At 36.2% G+C, this 16,940-nt stretch overlaps 1 protein-coding gene across 2 annotated transcripts in view; it reads left to right on the top strand.

Moving 5' to 3' along the window:
• GLRB (glycine receptor beta) overlaps positions 1-16,940 on the top strand; it is a 45,645-nt gene that overhangs the window by 20,438 nt on the left and 8,267 nt on the right. Inside the window, exons 4-8 of one of the 2 annotated variants that reach the window (XM_005415578.2) lie at positions 1-229; positions 3,547-3,629; positions 6,308-6,448; positions 9,725-9,877; positions 12,102-12,394. In XM_005415578.2, the coding sequence (XP_005415635.1) occupies positions 1-229; positions 3,547-3,629; positions 6,308-6,448; positions 9,725-9,877; positions 12,102-12,394 (899 nt within the window). The remainder of the gene's footprint in view (positions 230-3,546; positions 3,630-6,307; positions 6,449-9,724; positions 9,878-12,101; positions 12,395-16,940) is intronic. The other variant, XM_031066351.1, reaches the window with a different exon arrangement.

Here is a 16,940-nt window from a genome sequence, read left to right as displayed (position 1 = left end):
ATTATAGAGTCAACATCTTTCTAAGACAGAAGTGGAATGACCCCAGACTCAAACTGCCCAATGACTGGAGAGGTTCAGATACACTGACAGTGGATCCAACTATGTTTAAGTGTCTTTGGAAGCCAGACTTATTCTTTGCAAATGAAAAAAATGCTAACTTCCATGATGTCACACAAGAAAATATCCTTCTTTTTATATTTCGGGATGGAGATGTCCTAGTCAGCATGAGGTATTTCATTTATATGTTTCCACTGTTTTTTTAAAGTGATTTTTGAAATATATGAAATATATATTCTGTATTAGCCTTAGTATTGTAATACAATTTATTACTAACATTTAAATTTATATGAGACAGTTTCTAAACAATGCTGTAATAACTTATGTATAAAGAAATCAGATGATAGCACTGCAAGTGTGAGAAATTTGATGTCTATATACATGATAACATAACACACTGAACTAACTAAATTTAAACCCTTTTGATAATTTATTGGGTTCCTAGAGCATAGTAAAGTGGATAATTTATCTGAAATACAGCCTTCAATAAAACAGTATATGTTGCACACTACTTGAATTTTTGCAGCAATTAAAGTAAACTATGATTACTTGCTAAAGATATAGGAAAAGCAGAAATTATAAAATTTGTGAATATGTATGTTTTGTAAAAGTACTGCGAAAAAAATCCTGATTAATTTCTATGCCTTGCTGGATATTTTTTTTTTCAGAAGCCTCCAAATTTTTGTTCAGTTGAATTGCAATTAACATATACTTTTTTGGTGATTTAACTTGGTTTATCAAAGGTATACACGATGACACAAAAATAGTCATCCACTTAAACCAGCAAATTATCTGATTAAAAGGGAGGTGATAGTGAATTACAGATATGGAGAGTTTATAGTTTACAGTTTGTAGAGATTAGGCTAAATTTTCTAACAGGAAGTGAATTTTCTTCTGTTGTGTGCTGTAACATATTGCCCTGAAGACATAAGAATGATTATCTGAATATACTGCAACATTACCTTTAAGAGGGAACCACTTGAGAAGCTAGGTTCACGTGAGCTATTTCTTCCTGGAATAGAAATGGATAGAAAAAAGGAGAAACAATATGAAAGAGTTTGCATTCTTTTTTTACCATTTCAAAACAGCGTGAGAAAAATCAGTCTCAAGACTATTGCTGGCAGTGATCAGAAAAGAAAATACATAGGGCAATCAAAGCATTTCATTTGGATTGCTCTGAAGGTCTTGGTTTTGATTTCAGCTGCTTCTGTAGTTTTGAAGTATATAGAAATTAATATTTCAAAGTAGAAAATAACTTCCAGCTATGAAAGAAGTTTCTCTTTTGAAAGAGCAAATGTTAAATGAAACATTGAAATATTTTTCAAATATTTTTGCTAGGTTGCAGGTATTTATAAAGGAGCTCAATAGGAATGGTTAACGATTAGTGAATATTGAGTGAATACTAATGGAAGTGTTTTGGATGGAAAAACTATCTCTGAAAAAGTGCAAGAAAGAAAAACAGGTTCAATAAAGTTAGAAATTATTGCCATCTTTTAAAAATACTCTGTTTATTTTAATAGCACACTATGTTCTTACATGTTCTTATATGTATGCAGGTAAGATGAATTATTTTAGGGACTGTGATTTGATGATACTTTTAAAATATATAATTTCTGTGTCTTGTGTTTCTAGTTTACAGAGGTATTATCATGTATAAATGAAAGACTCTCCAGTTCTCAAAATACTTTATGGCAAAATTTGTATGAGAGAAATCTCTTGCACAAATGGTTAAGAATTAGGAAACTGAATGCAGGAATAAACAGCTCCTGCTCACATCAGGGGAAGTAAAACAGTTGCCCCCCCCCCCACCAAAAAAAATCTATTCTGTGTTCTGTACTTTTCAACATGAATCATCTGCAAAACTGAATTTGCAAGTGCATTTGATGATACCAAAATATGCAGAACAGTAAAGATAAGACACAACAGTGAGAACCACAAATCAATCTGATGACTAAGCAACAAAGTATGGGATGAAATTCAATGTAAACAACCGGAAATTATGCATGAGAGAAAAAAATTATTTTAACTTCACATAAAGCCTGATTGATCTAGAATTGGTTATTTCCAGCCAAAAAAATTAGCTTTGAGTAGTAGTGGATAGTTCTCTGAAAATGTCAGCTAATAGCTCAGTACTATTTGAGAAAGTGAATTGAATTCTTGGAAGTATTAGGGATTAAAGTTATGCCAGTGCATAAAAGTATGCTATACTTACATTCTGAATGCAATTTTGGTCTTCCAGCTGTAGGAGGGGAGGCAGGGACAGTCAAAGGTGTGGAACAGCTGAGAAAGGCTGAACTTTTCACACTGGAAAAAGCAAAATAATTGAGGTGGTGCCATAGAGGTCCCTAAATCACTAATGGCACAGAGAGAATGGATGGGCATTAATTTTTTGCCTTCTTTTACAGTTAAAGAACTATGAGACAGACTGAGGATAGGTAAAAAGGCATGATTGGAGTGTGTGCAGGTTAGCTGTGGCATTCTTTGCTGCAAGATGGTGAGCATATTAAACTTTATGTGGTGTCAGGGTTCAACACCAGCTGGAATCTAAATACCATTCACTCACTTCCTCCTGGCCCCAGTGGGATGGGAAGGAGAAGCAGGAAAATAAAGGCAATAGAAGTTGTGGGTCGAGAACCCCTTAAAAATTGCAGCAAAGTAGAACAAAATAAAAGTATTAATGCTAACACTAATTGTAATAAGAGGAACAGGGGAGAGACAGAAAACCAAGAGAGACGATGCAAAATAGAATTGCCACTACCTGCTGACAGCTGCTCATCCCTTCCCTGCTGCCTCTCATCGCCTTGTGTACCTTCTCACTGCCAGAGTATGGAAAACTGAAAAGTTCTTGATTTAGGGTAAGCCCTACTCAGCAACAGCCAAAAACATCAGTGTGTTATCCATGTTATACTGAATCCAGAACACAGCACTGTGCCAGCTGCTAGGGAAAAAACTAACTGTCCCAGGTGAAACCAGGACACCTAGATTCCAGAAAGCAGCTGAAAGCAAAACAACTTCTTGGAGACAAAAAAACTGTTGATGTCCCTTAAATACTGAAGAATCCCTTCTGGTCTAGAAAGCCCTTGAGGTGCAACTTTTGGATGCTGCTGGATATCTGGCAAAATAACACTTCAGGATTGCTGTAGTGTCATATTCTTCTTTAGAAGACTGTCATTGGCCAATGCTGGAGGCAGGACTCTGTTCTGTATGGACATTAGGTTTGTTTATTCTATGACCTATATGTATTTTGTCTTGTATTAGTAATTCTCTAATTTGTGAGCTTCTATATTTTTAAAATCCTCTATAAAATTTTATTGTCTTATTTTATACTAGAGAGATCTGTATTGCAAACCGCTAATTATAACTTCTAAACTTTGTTTCTGCTCTTCTGGAAGATAAAAATCAAAAACCTGTGATGTTTTTCTTTCTCATGGCCTTCTACTGCTTACCTGACAACTCACACAATTTTTAATTCACTTTCTGTATTTTCAGATTGTCTATTACACTGTCATGCCCATTGGACTTGACCTTGTTTCCTATGGATACACAGCGCTGCAAGATGCAATTGGAAAGCTGTATGTAAATCACTCTGTCCATAAAAACAGTTCTCTTCTAGGCATGCATGAGAATCAAACAAAAATTATTAATTCTTTTTACTTCATCTCAACATTTTTAACGAATCATGAAATTGATACTTACTGGTTCCTACCAATGTACATTTCCCTATTTAAGATGGCACTATGCACTCTTAGTTTTAGCTTTTGCTGTCAACCAGAATGATAGCTGAGGCCTTTTATAAAAGCATTTACAATAAACTGAGATAAATGGAAACATATCATTTGGAAAAAAGAATGGTTTTGCCAGGTGGTTTTAACTTCCACAACCTGTGCTGCTTTGTAGGTTTTTGGGGCCAAATTTATCCCCTTGCATTGATGATACATTGGTATTGTTTCGAACCTCTTTGATACAGTACCGAAGGAAAAGTATTTGATGCCAAAGCAGTGAGATCATTCAGTATCAAACCTTTTGAAAGTGGTTTCAGGATGTGTTGTGGATGTAGTCAGGCATCTATTCCTTGTCTCCAGGTGATTTAATCTTGCAACAGGGCAGACAGGTCACATCTCTGAAGGGCTTCATGCCATGCTGGAAGTTGCAGACAAATGTTTCTGAAATCCATCTTCCTTTCCATGCCCCAAATATGCAGGTGTCTACTCAACTACAGCTTTTTCCAACAGTTTAATCCTTGGTGATCCCACTTTCATGGTAATTCTGTTTTCCTGAATAAGAATGAGCATGAAGCAGAGAGAAGGAAGGTGACCTATTCCTGTCTGCTCCTGCTGTAACGTATCAACTTGTTCAGCTCTCCAGCAGGTCTGCTGGGAAAGGGGAGGCCGGGGAAAAGAAGTCACAAGTGTGAAAAAGTAAGGTTAGCCAAAGCTGAGCAGGGTATCACAATATGGTCAAGGCTAATACTACTACTATTACTACTACTTCTTACTACTACTACTACTACTACTACTATTATTATTATTATTATTATTATTATTATTATTATTACTATTATATAATTTTAAAAGTTAGGTTTTGATTGTCAGCATTTATCTTCAGAATTTTAGTATGTCCATAGTAATTTTGTTCATCACTACTATATATGTACATTAGCTGAAGTAAGCTCTTATGGAAAACCCAAGTCAGTTTGGGATTAAACTGGAATTAGTAATACTAATAGAAATTCACTTAAGGTTTCTCAGTCCAGCAAGTCCACTTACTTTACAAGTGTTGAAAGATATGGTCATGCAAGGAGAAACTACTCATTAAAAAAATAATGTTAAGATGATATAATCAAATGTAATAAATTTGCTTCTTTGAAAAGACTTGCCACTAAACTTTCTTTTACCTTTTAATTTAGTTATCAGAAGTAAGAAGGGTACCCATGACTTCCTATCTGTTCTTCCAGTTCTTTCCCTGCTAGCCATTGGCAGTTTTACTCTTAGGTTATTTTCAAATCAATATTTTGTTTTTACTTGCTAAATTTTGAGATCAAAAAAAGGCCATCAGTTACTAAGATGTTCTCATATCCACAGTTATAATCCCCTGTTCTACGTATTCTCTACAGACACAATTTTCACTCTCCAGTAATTGTTATCATAAAGGATCTTGGCAGTTTTGTGATATGCTGTGTGTTGGAACAGGGCAAAAATGATTTTATGAATGAAACATTAAAACATTTTTTTATAGTGTATTATATTATGAAGCTTTGAAACATTGTGATTTTTATTAAATTATTGTGAATCATAAAGACATCATTTATGAACAGTTTGACTTTCTTAATCACAGCTGGTTTTCAAAAATTAAAAAGAATAATCTAATGCCTCCAGAAAAATAATGGCTCTTTAAACGTTTTTTTCAGGCTTTGAATTGCAAAATGATGCATTCCAACTCCATCTTTTTTATGTTTCCTCATCTGTGTTTCCATCTAACACACATTATCTCTGTTTGAATTAAGTTAATCTTTAATGAACAGAAGGTAGCAAAAAAATGTCTTGTAAATCATGATTCTGATTATGCATATTTAATCAATACTGCTTTATTCTTGAATATTGTGAGTCTAACTTGCAGTGCCTCTCACTTGGTGCTGCTGTATATAATAGGATTTGGGCACTCAAAGGTTTGCTGAGGTCTTTCTGTCTGTCCTCAGTGGGTCAGGAAGGCACTGAGCTGATTTCTGTAGGACTGCACATCTGCTCTAATTCCTGGGCAAGTATTTCCTGAATGGTAATGCTGCCTTGAATCAGGGCTTTTAGGCCAAGAAAATGAGCAGTGTGGTTGTCTTACACAAACACCAAGATTCATCATGGTAATTGAGTTGTTAAATTCTTTTGAAGTTACTCAGACTCATTAAAATTCATCTTTTTCATATTTTGCTGAAGTAGAGTATGGATGAGTATGGAGGCTTGAAAGCTGTGGAAAATACAGCTTTGCTTTCTTTGTTTGAAAAGTACACCCTGTAACAAATACCTCTTAGTCATCCTAATATTGCTGATAATGTAATGTTTCACCCACTAAGTCCCAACTTCAGCCCACATAAAAATCCAGCTGCAGATTATTTAATTTTTGTATTTATTTATTTGAGCAGGAAATAAAAAGAAAAAGACTGGAAGATATACAATACATATATGCTAGGTTTTCTTGCAGTGTTTATTGTGATTGAGGTGGATCTTTAGACAATTATTATTATTCTTTTGTCTTGCAGTTGGTTACACAACTGATGACTTACGGTTTATCTGGCAGTCTGGAGATCCTGTACAGCTAGAGAAAATTGCTCTGCCTCAGTTTGATATTAAAAAGGAGGATATTGAATATGGTAACTGTACCAAGTATTACAAAGGCACAGGTAGGTAATAAAAGTTATTTTCTTGGTAAAAAACTCTAAGCTTCCTTCAATTGCTGTTTATAGTTAATGGTTAATATTCCAGTCCATATTTTACATTTCCTGGGATAAAATACATTACTTTTAACCAATGAGTAGTTCATATAATGGTAAGTTTAATATGTGATCATTACAAACTAGTTCAAATATAGAAATATACAAGTTGAAGAAGAGATTAAATGTTTGCCTTGGCTTTACTTACAGATATCATGGTCTTATTATCACCATTTTATTTCTATGGTCCTAATACCTGTTTATGCTTGTAAATGTCCAACTTTTCTGAAAGATTGTTCGTGCAGAATCATGCCAGTTGCAGCAAAGTGGGTAAATTTTGATTTTCTGGTTAGACTTTTTTTCCATAAGTGGCTAGTACTAGAGTGTAATTCCAAATGCTTCACAAAAATCCACAAAAATGTGGATTTTTCCTTTTTCTAAATGTTCTGGAAATTCTGTCATTTTTGAAAGCTGCTTGCAACCCTCAGTCCTCTGTTTATTTATTCCTATAATTATTTTTGTAATGTTGGCACACATTTTTCCAATGTTTTCTGTACTCTGGCTTTTAATGATTTACCTTTTTCACCTTGATTGATTCCTGCCTACAATTATATCCAAATGACTCACACTGTGATAACCACAAGACCTTCTACAAGAGCAGCTGTATTTTAGTCAATGCTTTTACATCATGGGAATAAATCTGCCATTAAAACTCAGTTGGGAAGTCTGTGGTGCTGCAGCTTTTGAGGACCCTCTGAAAGTTTCCTGTTGGCTATTCACCTAAAGTGGAGGCTCTGTTGCTTGCAGTTGCTCCTGCGGTAGATTCCAAGCCTGGAGAGATCTCAAGAAATCTTAGCAGATCTCAGAGTTAAGAACTTAATTTGAAAAGATAATGAAAATAAAAGTGGGCTTTGGTTTTTAACTGCAGAATGAGTGAGATCTCATGCTAAGAACATAATTCATCCACTCTTCATGGGTGATTTATAATTCGTAAATAAGAAATTAGCTCTCTTCAGAAAAATTCTGGTTTTTTTGAAAGCATATCTAGCAGCTAGCAGTAATGGCATTCAGGATATGGCAAAACCTTTCTTAGCAGTGAGAGAAATATTTTGTTCCTATTTAAAAAATGAAATTCCTGAAAAAAATAGTCCATAAAGTAGTGAAAAACTAAAGGAATGGATCTTGCATTTCCCAAAAAAAATTCATACAATGGAAAAATTGTAAAACTTATATTCTATTGTGATTATTCTGAGGTATGCCCTAAATCTGAAATTAAATGTCTAAAAAAACTATAGATAGGAACCCTATTTTAGGAACCCTAAGTTTTTAGGAACCCTAAAGAAAAATATTCAGGAATTATACACAAAGAAAATCATTGGTATTCTCTCAAATTTCAGCAACTTGTGACCACAAATGACATGGTGCAAAATGTTCAGTAAAATATTCACATTCTGTGTATGTGTGCTTTGAACATTAAAGAAAGAACATGAGAGAACCATTTTGAAAAGTTTTCACAATTCTTTTATTGCAAATCCATTCTGTAAAGAACCTCCATTTAATCTTATAACCAAAACCAGAATTAATATTCAGTAATGTGAGTCAAATATTAAGTACGATGAAATATTTTTAAAGGCTGTTTTCAATGCTCCATTTTTTTTTAATTTACTTGAAAATTCTTATGCTGAAGGTATTTTTTAACAGCAAATTTCACACAAGGAGATAAATAATTTTGTCAGATAATCAAGAGAAGTTTTGCATCAAGGAGCAGATTTTCAAAATTATGGCTTGTGTAGGAGTTCCCTGACAATTGTAAAACCCCTTAATCTTTACTGCCTATTTCTGTTAACTGATGTTTTATCATACCTGCCTAAATTGAAAGAGGGTCAGCAAATCTGGGCTGCTTTTGTAGCAGTACATTGAATATTTATATTTGCAAATTTCCTGTTATTCATCAATTTTATGACAGATCAAATAGGTCCTTTTGAGCTGAATGGTGAGGCAATAGATACCATACTCTGTCTGATTAAATATTATTCAAATGAAAGCATACAGAATGTATTTCCTACATAACACAAACAAATAATGATTTTGAAGGTCATCAGTCATTTAAAAACAAAACCTAAAAGTGTCTGGAATCCATTTATAAATTATAGAGGGAAAATTTTTCAGCGAAGTGATCACCGAAGATGATGGAATGAGCTATAAAATACAGTATAGTGTCTTCTACACAAGGATGTTTGTCCTTCATGTTTTCTGTTTTTGTTGTTGTGGTGTTTTTATACCCAAACAGTACTTTTACAATGTATCATTGTACAGCACTTAATTGATACAATATGGGAGGTAAATGGAGAACTTTTTGACATATTCTATCTTCTAAATAAGTATCTCACCACCTGGATAATAAACACAGTCTGATTTGAATTTTGAAGTTTTTGTAATATAACATAGAAATGCCTTTTTCTTGTGATAGAATAGTTTTTGAAGTTTTCAGGCTTTTTCCAACACTGTTGTGTTATTATTAACATAGAAATTCCAGTTCTTCTAATTGAGTGAAAATATGGACAGAAATTATTTTCTGGTTATCAGACTTCTTGATACATTTGATATCTCCAGCAAAACATCTAGTAACTGCAACTTTGTTTCGGGTTGAATTCATCTTAAACATTGTCTGAAGTTTGTATGCTTTAGGTGTTAATTTTAAAAGATTTGATACATTCTTCCTTGTTTACAAAATTCACAGCTTTTCCAGAGTCTTTTTAAGAATGTCTTTACCAACTTTAGAAGTCATTTGTACTGACTTCCAGTACTGAGGAAGTCTCCAGTTAGTCACATTCATTCACTTCATTCCATTCTAAACCTGCTGGACTAATATTTCTTAATTCATCTTTTGCACAAATTAATGCTAAGTAGGATTTTCAGATGAGCTTAAACTAGTAGGACTGCTACACTCCATTGGTTTTGTCTGAACTGTTTCTTGAAGCCAGCATCAAGCTGGGAGTCACTTCAGCCTCCTGCTGCTTTGAAAAGTGGAAGGGTTCCTTACAGCACAAAGTGCCACACCGTAACCACACTTGGTGCTTAAGTAAATCCATGTTTTGATTTTTTTTTTCAAATTAAACTCTTTACCTTTATAAAGAAAATCAAAGCATTGAACTTTTGCTTTTAGGCAGAAAAAGACCTGGAAGATATGGATCAGAAACTCACCTGCAAAGCACATTGAACATTAATGCATTTATTTCTTTAAAGGTTATTACACTTGTGTAGAAGTAATCTTCACTTTAAGAAGACAAGTTGGATTTTACATGATGGGTGTTTATGCTCCTACTCTGCTAATTGTTGTTCTGTCCTGGCTGTCATTTTGGATCAATCCTGATGCAAGTGCTGCAAGAGTCCCACTGGGTAACCTGCATTTTCATGTGCTGTCACAATCCACTGTAGCACCATTGAGCCATTCTCAGTTGCTTTGGCTACATGACACTGGACCCTGAAAGCAACTTCACTTCCATTATCCACTCATCATTTTCACTGAACTCTGCTCATTCCAAGTCCTGTAAACTCCACCTTGGCTTTTAAGACTTCACTTGATTGTAGTTCCAGCATTTGGATGACAATCTCCACTCGTCTCAGCCTGGACAAATCTGATCCATCTATGCATAGGTGGTGCTGCAAACACTGGCAATATGCATTTTACAGGAATTTCAACATTTGGATGAGTAAGAAAGCAGGATAATAAGTAGGCTCCTAATAGCTACCTATCAGAGAAGTCTTTCTGAAGATTAGTAGAAATGATACTTGGAAAAGAGCTAGCATTCCTGTTACCTCACTGGCTTTATTTCATTAGAGACTTACTTCATGAAAGTACTTCAAGCTCATGCAGTCATGCTGCTCAGCCCAACATAGTAGGCAGGCCCTTCATTTATTATGAAATAGCAGGACACAGAGTTAATAGTAACAATATTATCTGACTTATTGGGTTGTACACAGGACTACAGCTCTGGCATGGTCTGCTGACCCCAAGAGCTCAGTGACATGCAGAGCTGTTTGACATGCATACACTGTTTGTTTATGAATGCTTCCGATACAGTAGATGGAAAGTTAGCCAGAGTGTACACTGAGGATTCAGTTCAGTATTTGCTGTATCATTCTGTTCTGAGATAACACATCTGGTTATTCTTTATTATCCCCATGGACCGAAAAAGTTTCCAGCTTTGCAGTGGTACATTGATACCACACATTTCTAAATAAAACATCATAAAATTTTGCAGTTTAAAATCACATGACCGTAAACATTTCTTTATGCGTCAGTGTTCTAAGAGCTAGTGAATTGTCCATTTGAGATTAATGCTAAATAAAATACCATATCAATCTTATTGAAATCCAAATGGGAACAGCAGCTAAAGAATGTGTTGCTTGTGATCAAGTAGAAATGAATATTTTCATAGGCCAATACAGATAGTTTCATTTTAATTTACATTTTCACATCCTCAATTACTTAAAATGGATCTGAACGAAATAATCTCCCTGTGAATGAAAAAAATTTCATGCACCATAACAAACATAGTTGAGACTCCGTTTAGCCAACATTTTTTATAGACATCAATTCTATTTCATGAAGCCTCCCACTCATAAATAAAGATTTTTATCATTAGCATTCACAAAACCAAAATGAGACATTCTGAACATGGAGATTGAACTAATTTTTCCCTATATGATAGCCATTTCTAAAGTTAGCTTTTGCAAATGTAGCTCTTCATGCTACTATTTTCACAGGAGCCTGTGAGAAATCTTTCTTTGGCGTCAAGCTTGTATTTGTTTCTTGTGATATGAATCCTGTGTTGATGGTGACATTTGGAAGCCTTATTAGGGGAAATGCTTGGTGAAATCCATGATGAGTGCGGCCTTCTAACAGCCTCTGCACATATGGGCTTTTTTCATGATAAGGGCTTCATGAAATGCCCTTTATCTGGAAAGCTTCTTCTTGATCCTGGAAGCTCAAGTAGGGAATGACTGTGACCCTCAGTCACCTCCACGTTTTCATCTTTTCTCAGTGAATTGGGAACAAAGGATTTTGATTTGGTCATACAGCTTCGCTTGTCAGGAAAAACTTCCCTTTTACCTAAGGTCTGAATATCACACTTGTGAACAGCTCATTCAGAGAATTCCTCCTGCTATAGCACAGTTCAGATTTCTGGGACAATGCTATTCTAATTTAAAGGACTCCATTTTTTGGTTTAAGTATCATATTTTTCTCTTCCACCTTCCCAGAATTAGATGCACATTGTAAGATAAGTCTTTGGAAACCCCATTTCCCAACTGTGTGATGTGTGATGGGACAAGAAACCATAACAACCAGTTCAGCCTCACTTATTTGTTTCTCTGTTTATAAAATGAAGGTAATCATTATTACTAATTCATCATTAACTGCATTATCCTACCTAAGTGTTTAACTTGTTCATTAGCTGAAGGCATGTGCACTTTGTACACCTGCTGCACCGACCACATTGTGAAGTCCCATTCACTGTTGCAAAACATCATTCACTATTGTCTGTTTCAGAGGAAGAGCAAAGCCAGTGTCATTAAAGGGAAGTTTTCTTATTCAATATATTATTTTCTCTTTTTGTAGGTATTTTCTCAGTGCTCAGCTTGGCATCTGAATGTACCACTCTTGCTGCTGAACTTCCCAAAGTGTCTTATGTGAAGGCCTTAGATGTCTGGCTGATTGTTTGCCTTCTCTTTGGGTTTGCATCCCTGGTGGAATATGCTGTGGTTCAGGTAATGCTAAACAATCCAAAGAGAATTGAAGCTGAAAAAGCAAAGATTGCCAAGGCAGAGCAAGCAGAAGGGAAGGGTAGAAATGCTGCCAAGAAGAACACTGTGAATGGCACAGGGACTCCTGTTCACATCAGCACTTTACAGGTAGGAGCTGCAAAGCTTTGTATGCAAAATCAGCATTCTTCTCTATTAACCCAATTCCAGGAATATAATGTTTGTAATAATTTTAAATAGTGCTTAATCTTGGAAGGGATCAAGACAGTAAAAACATGCTGGTAACTAATGGCCAGCAACCTGACCAATTGGTCCCTAGTGATTTGGGGTCAGAAGTTCTAAGTAAAAAATTTATCTTTTAAGATCGTAGCAGCATGGTTGCTGCTTAGCTTCAGGTAAATAAAGTAGCAAGCAGCTTTACAGTTGCTGTTTTTCTCATAATAAATAGCAGCTGTCAAACTGTAACTATTCAGAAGACAGAACTCTCAGACAGTATTTGCTCAGAGCATACTCAAATAACACCCAGCTCATTGCTTTCCCTGGGATGGCCACAGCTGCACTGCATTGCATGCCTGTGAAGCCAGGAATCCAGAAGTTGAGGCAATTGTAGACAAAAGACCTGTCTGTTTGTGTCAAACAGTTTCTGCATTTCTTCCGTTGCCAGCTGGAGTTTATGTGTAAATCAGTCAGATTTCACTATATGGTTAAAGATGACATGTACATCTTCATTCAGGCCAAAGTTTTCCATCATGTTGCTAAATTCCTGATATTTTAGAAGTCCCTGTTTATGCTCCAAGAGTTTTCAGCCATCCCAGTCCAACTGCCTTCAGTCCTAAGTGATATTTACTTGACATTTATTCTGCAGAAGAAAATATGTTATTCTACAACATGTCTAATATGAATTTGGCTTGTCCTTTCCAATGACTCAGCAATTCTGTTGTAGAAAATAAAGCTACTAGGCTAGATCCAAGTGGTATTATTGGTACACAGTGACTTCAATGTTTCTTCAAAAAAGGAGTGGTTTATGCAAGAATGGCTGAAATCCTATCTTAGTAACAAGCTGGGATTGTCCTGGCTTGACTAACTAATTGTCCCCAGTCCAGAAGAGCTGCAGGTAGCTGCATTGTTCTGCGATACCTGCAGCTTAGTGCACTTAACTACCATAATTCTCATCTGGTAGAAGAATCTTGGGGAAATGTTTTGGTAGGCAACTAGTCTCAGCTTAGAGTAACCCCATGACTGCTTTGACTTGTGTCATGAGTAATTCCCCAAGCCTAGGCAACTTAAAAAGTGTTAAGTGTTTAGCTTGATAAATTACAAGTTTAACAAAAATTTACACTTTTTCAGTGGTGTGAACAAAACCAATTGCTAAATTACTGATTCTTGTTGATATGCATATCCTCTAAGGTACATGCCATTGTCATATCCAAGTGGAAAACAAAATTATCTGTTATCAAATATGCTGTGCTTTCATATTTTATTTTTTTTCAAGAAGGCACTGGTATACAGTGTGTTTTAAGACTTAGAAGGGGGATCATTATCCACAGAAGTTAAACAATGTTTCCCATGAGTGATGTCTAGCAGTAGGCTGAAGGTTTTTAGAATTTAGAATTGTCTGCCCTCCTCTCATAGCATCTCCCCTCCATGATCTTGAAATACCAGCCTCAGCTTTTCATGTTTGACCTGCACTTTTCAGGGTCTTCCCAGTCTTCCCAATTTGTTATGAGAGACCTTTAACATTCCAATAGCTTCTCATGATCTTTATAAAGAGATTTACAAAAAAAAATTATTTTACAAGCCATATTGGAAATAGGTATTCCGTGGTGTACAAGTTGGTCGTGTGGCTGAGTAGCTCATGGCTAATGATCCAACTTGAATTAATCCACCTGCTTTGAAACACAGCCTACCAGAGGAAATGTATCCTGGGCTGGTAATTTCTGGGAAGATGACCAGGCTGAGATAGAAAAAGGTCCCGGACCAATGAATCATTTGACATCAGGATATGGCAGGACAGTGATGCTAGATTTTATATATTTGAAAGCTATAAATCTGCCTCACTGAAAATTCCCTCTCTGAACCTGCTACTGCATAGGAGTACTTTGAAAATTCTTGGCCCTGGAAAAGCATGTACTAAAGTCCTAAATCAGAACAGGTGTAAATCTTTTGTAGCTCTGACTTCTAATCCAAAAGTAGGCCTACCTCACAAAATTGGATTGCTCCCATACAGACCTAGTAATGATCAAGTAGAGGATGCATTTGTCATATGGAAAATATGCAAAGGAGAGAAAAATTAAAGAAGCAGGTAATGGAAAAAAACTGTATGTTGAAAGGCATAAAGAATACAAAACAAAAAGAGGCCAGAGTGCTGTCCCAGAACTTCAGGAGCTGTTTCTCATCAGGGTCATGTAGGATTGTGTGGGAGGCAAGAGCAAATACTTCGCTAAATGCCTGGAAAGACTTAAGTGACTTTAGGAGAAAAGGATGACTTATAACTGCACCCCAGTAATAAGTACATGTCCCGTAGAAATGTTTAAGGATGTTCTTTTTCCACATAGGAGGTGATATTCAGGCAAAAGTGACTGAGGATGTAGCTGGAAATGTCAGCATAGCTTGGCTTGAAACAGTGGATAGACCAGATGGGACTTGAAGGCAAAAGCAACAGAAAAGACATGGAAGCAGAAAACTCCAAGTGGGGAAAAACAGAGGGCATGAATAATTCCATTTATAAGTGTTTCTCCTGGTTAAATTAAGCTCTTACATATTATGAAACATTAACTGAATGGTGCTGATACATATCTGTAAATTGTTTAGAGGGGAATCAAATTTAAAAAGAGAAGTTACTTTATTTCACTTTAAAATGGCCCTGATCCTGATGCCAAGGCAGTTTGTGTTTCCTGAGCAGCAAGTTGTGCACTTTCTGCTTTTGCAGTGTTGCAGCAGTGATGTCTCTGCAGGAGATCTGGGGAAAGGACCTGCATGTGGGGTACAGGGGAGTTGCTGCATTGAGAAAATTCTTGGTTATGAGGAGGATCAGAGGAAAGCAAGTGGGGCAATCAGGCATCCCTGGTTCCAGACTTTGTGGAACAACTTGTTTTCCTGTGCTTGCTCCATTTGTGAAAGTTAAAATGGCATCTGGTTTGGAGACTTGGCATATTTTATTTTAGTAAAAAACAACTGTAACAAAACCTCATCATGATCCCTAAAAATACAACCAGCTATTGTTCCATTTTTATGGACTAAAGGGATAAGCTTTTTAGTGTATCATAAATATTAAAAGTTTAATCTAATTCATAATTGCAGTTTAGGAGAAGAGATCCCCTATAACAGAACCTGCGAGGTTTCATTGAAAGTTTTCAGCAGAAAGCCCTTTTGTCATTGTATCAATAGTCAGTGGTCACAATCGATAATGTCCAACAGTGACAGTGAAGATGGCAAAGTGAAAAGAGTGCTCACAATTTGCCAATCACCCAAAGATGGAGAAAGGCTTCCATGGATGTATAGCTACTTCACCAGATCCTGGGAAATGGCTGATATAAAAGCTGTGTGCTGCTAGCGTACACCAACCCCTCAAGTCCAAGCTTTATGAGTCATGCTCCCTCCAACTAAAACCCTTGAAATGTCAGTGCCATTTTAAACCCAGAGGTTTATCAATATGACTGTCTGATTAAAGTCAAGTGGTCTGTCTGTCAAGATCACCCTGAATCTGTAGGGAAAAGAAGAGAAAATAAGCACTTCTGATGTGTTTTTCTAGGAGAAGCAGTGGCTATGCACTTAGAGGCAAAAAGCCATGAGAAAATACAGCTTGGCTCCCTCAGCTCCTAGAGGCTGCAAGTAGATGCTGTTCTAAGCAGAGGAGAAAATTATGCAATCTGGTGATAACTGCTTGCACTGGCTTTTTATTGGGAATCCTCAGCAGGAGTTTGCATGTGTTTCCTAGCAATGAAACATCATACAGTGAGAAAAACAAGCAAAAAGGGAAATGTTTTGAAGATGAATCATTTTTTTTGCTTTCATTGCTGACGTGATTACAGTGAGAGATTGCACTGTTAACTATAACAACACCCCTCAGTTTGAAAAGTCACATTTTCATCAAGCCCATTTTTAGAAGCTGTCCCCCACAGATAATGTGCTAATGACTGGAGAGAACATTTGCTAAAAGAATGGTTCTGGCAGATGATGAATAGCACTATGCAAGTGGTGGTAATAGCTCTAATGCCAGTTATTTTTAAAAAGTGGTGCTATTGCTTGCTTTATCTTGTCAGAGCCACATCTAGGCTCTGAAACCAGAGATAGGTTGTGTTCATCTCTACTGAGTTGCAATGTACTTGACCAGTGGTGGTGACCTGTGGTGTCCTAGTCTTCCCAGTTTTTTTTTCCCTCACATGGAACTCCAGACTCAATTTTTTTATTGTAGAACCACCAAAAACCCAGCTTACATTTTACCTTGTATGCAAAACCACAGGCTGCAGTGTATTTTAATAGTTCCTGACAGCATCTCAGGTACAGAGTAGGTACTTTCTGCTCCAGTGACTCCTGTATTCATCCTTGGAGATAATTCAAACACGACTGTAAAAAGGCCCCAGGCAGTCTGCTTTGAGCAGAGGGTTGGACTAGATAATCTCCAGAGGTCCCTTCCAACCTCAGCTGTGCTGTAATACTGTGATATTTTATGCATTAATATTTTTGTCCTGTATTT

The sequence above is a fragment of the Geospiza fortis genome, unplaced genomic scaffold (genome assembly GCF_000277835.1).
Source record: "Geospiza fortis unplaced genomic scaffold, GeoFor_1.0 scaffold40, whole genome shotgun sequence".
NCBI lineage: Eukaryota > Metazoa > Chordata > Aves > Passeriformes > Thraupidae > Geospiza > Geospiza fortis.
The sequence above is the reverse complement of the archived record's forward strand: the minus strand, read 5'-3'. Positions and strand labels throughout refer to the sequence as shown.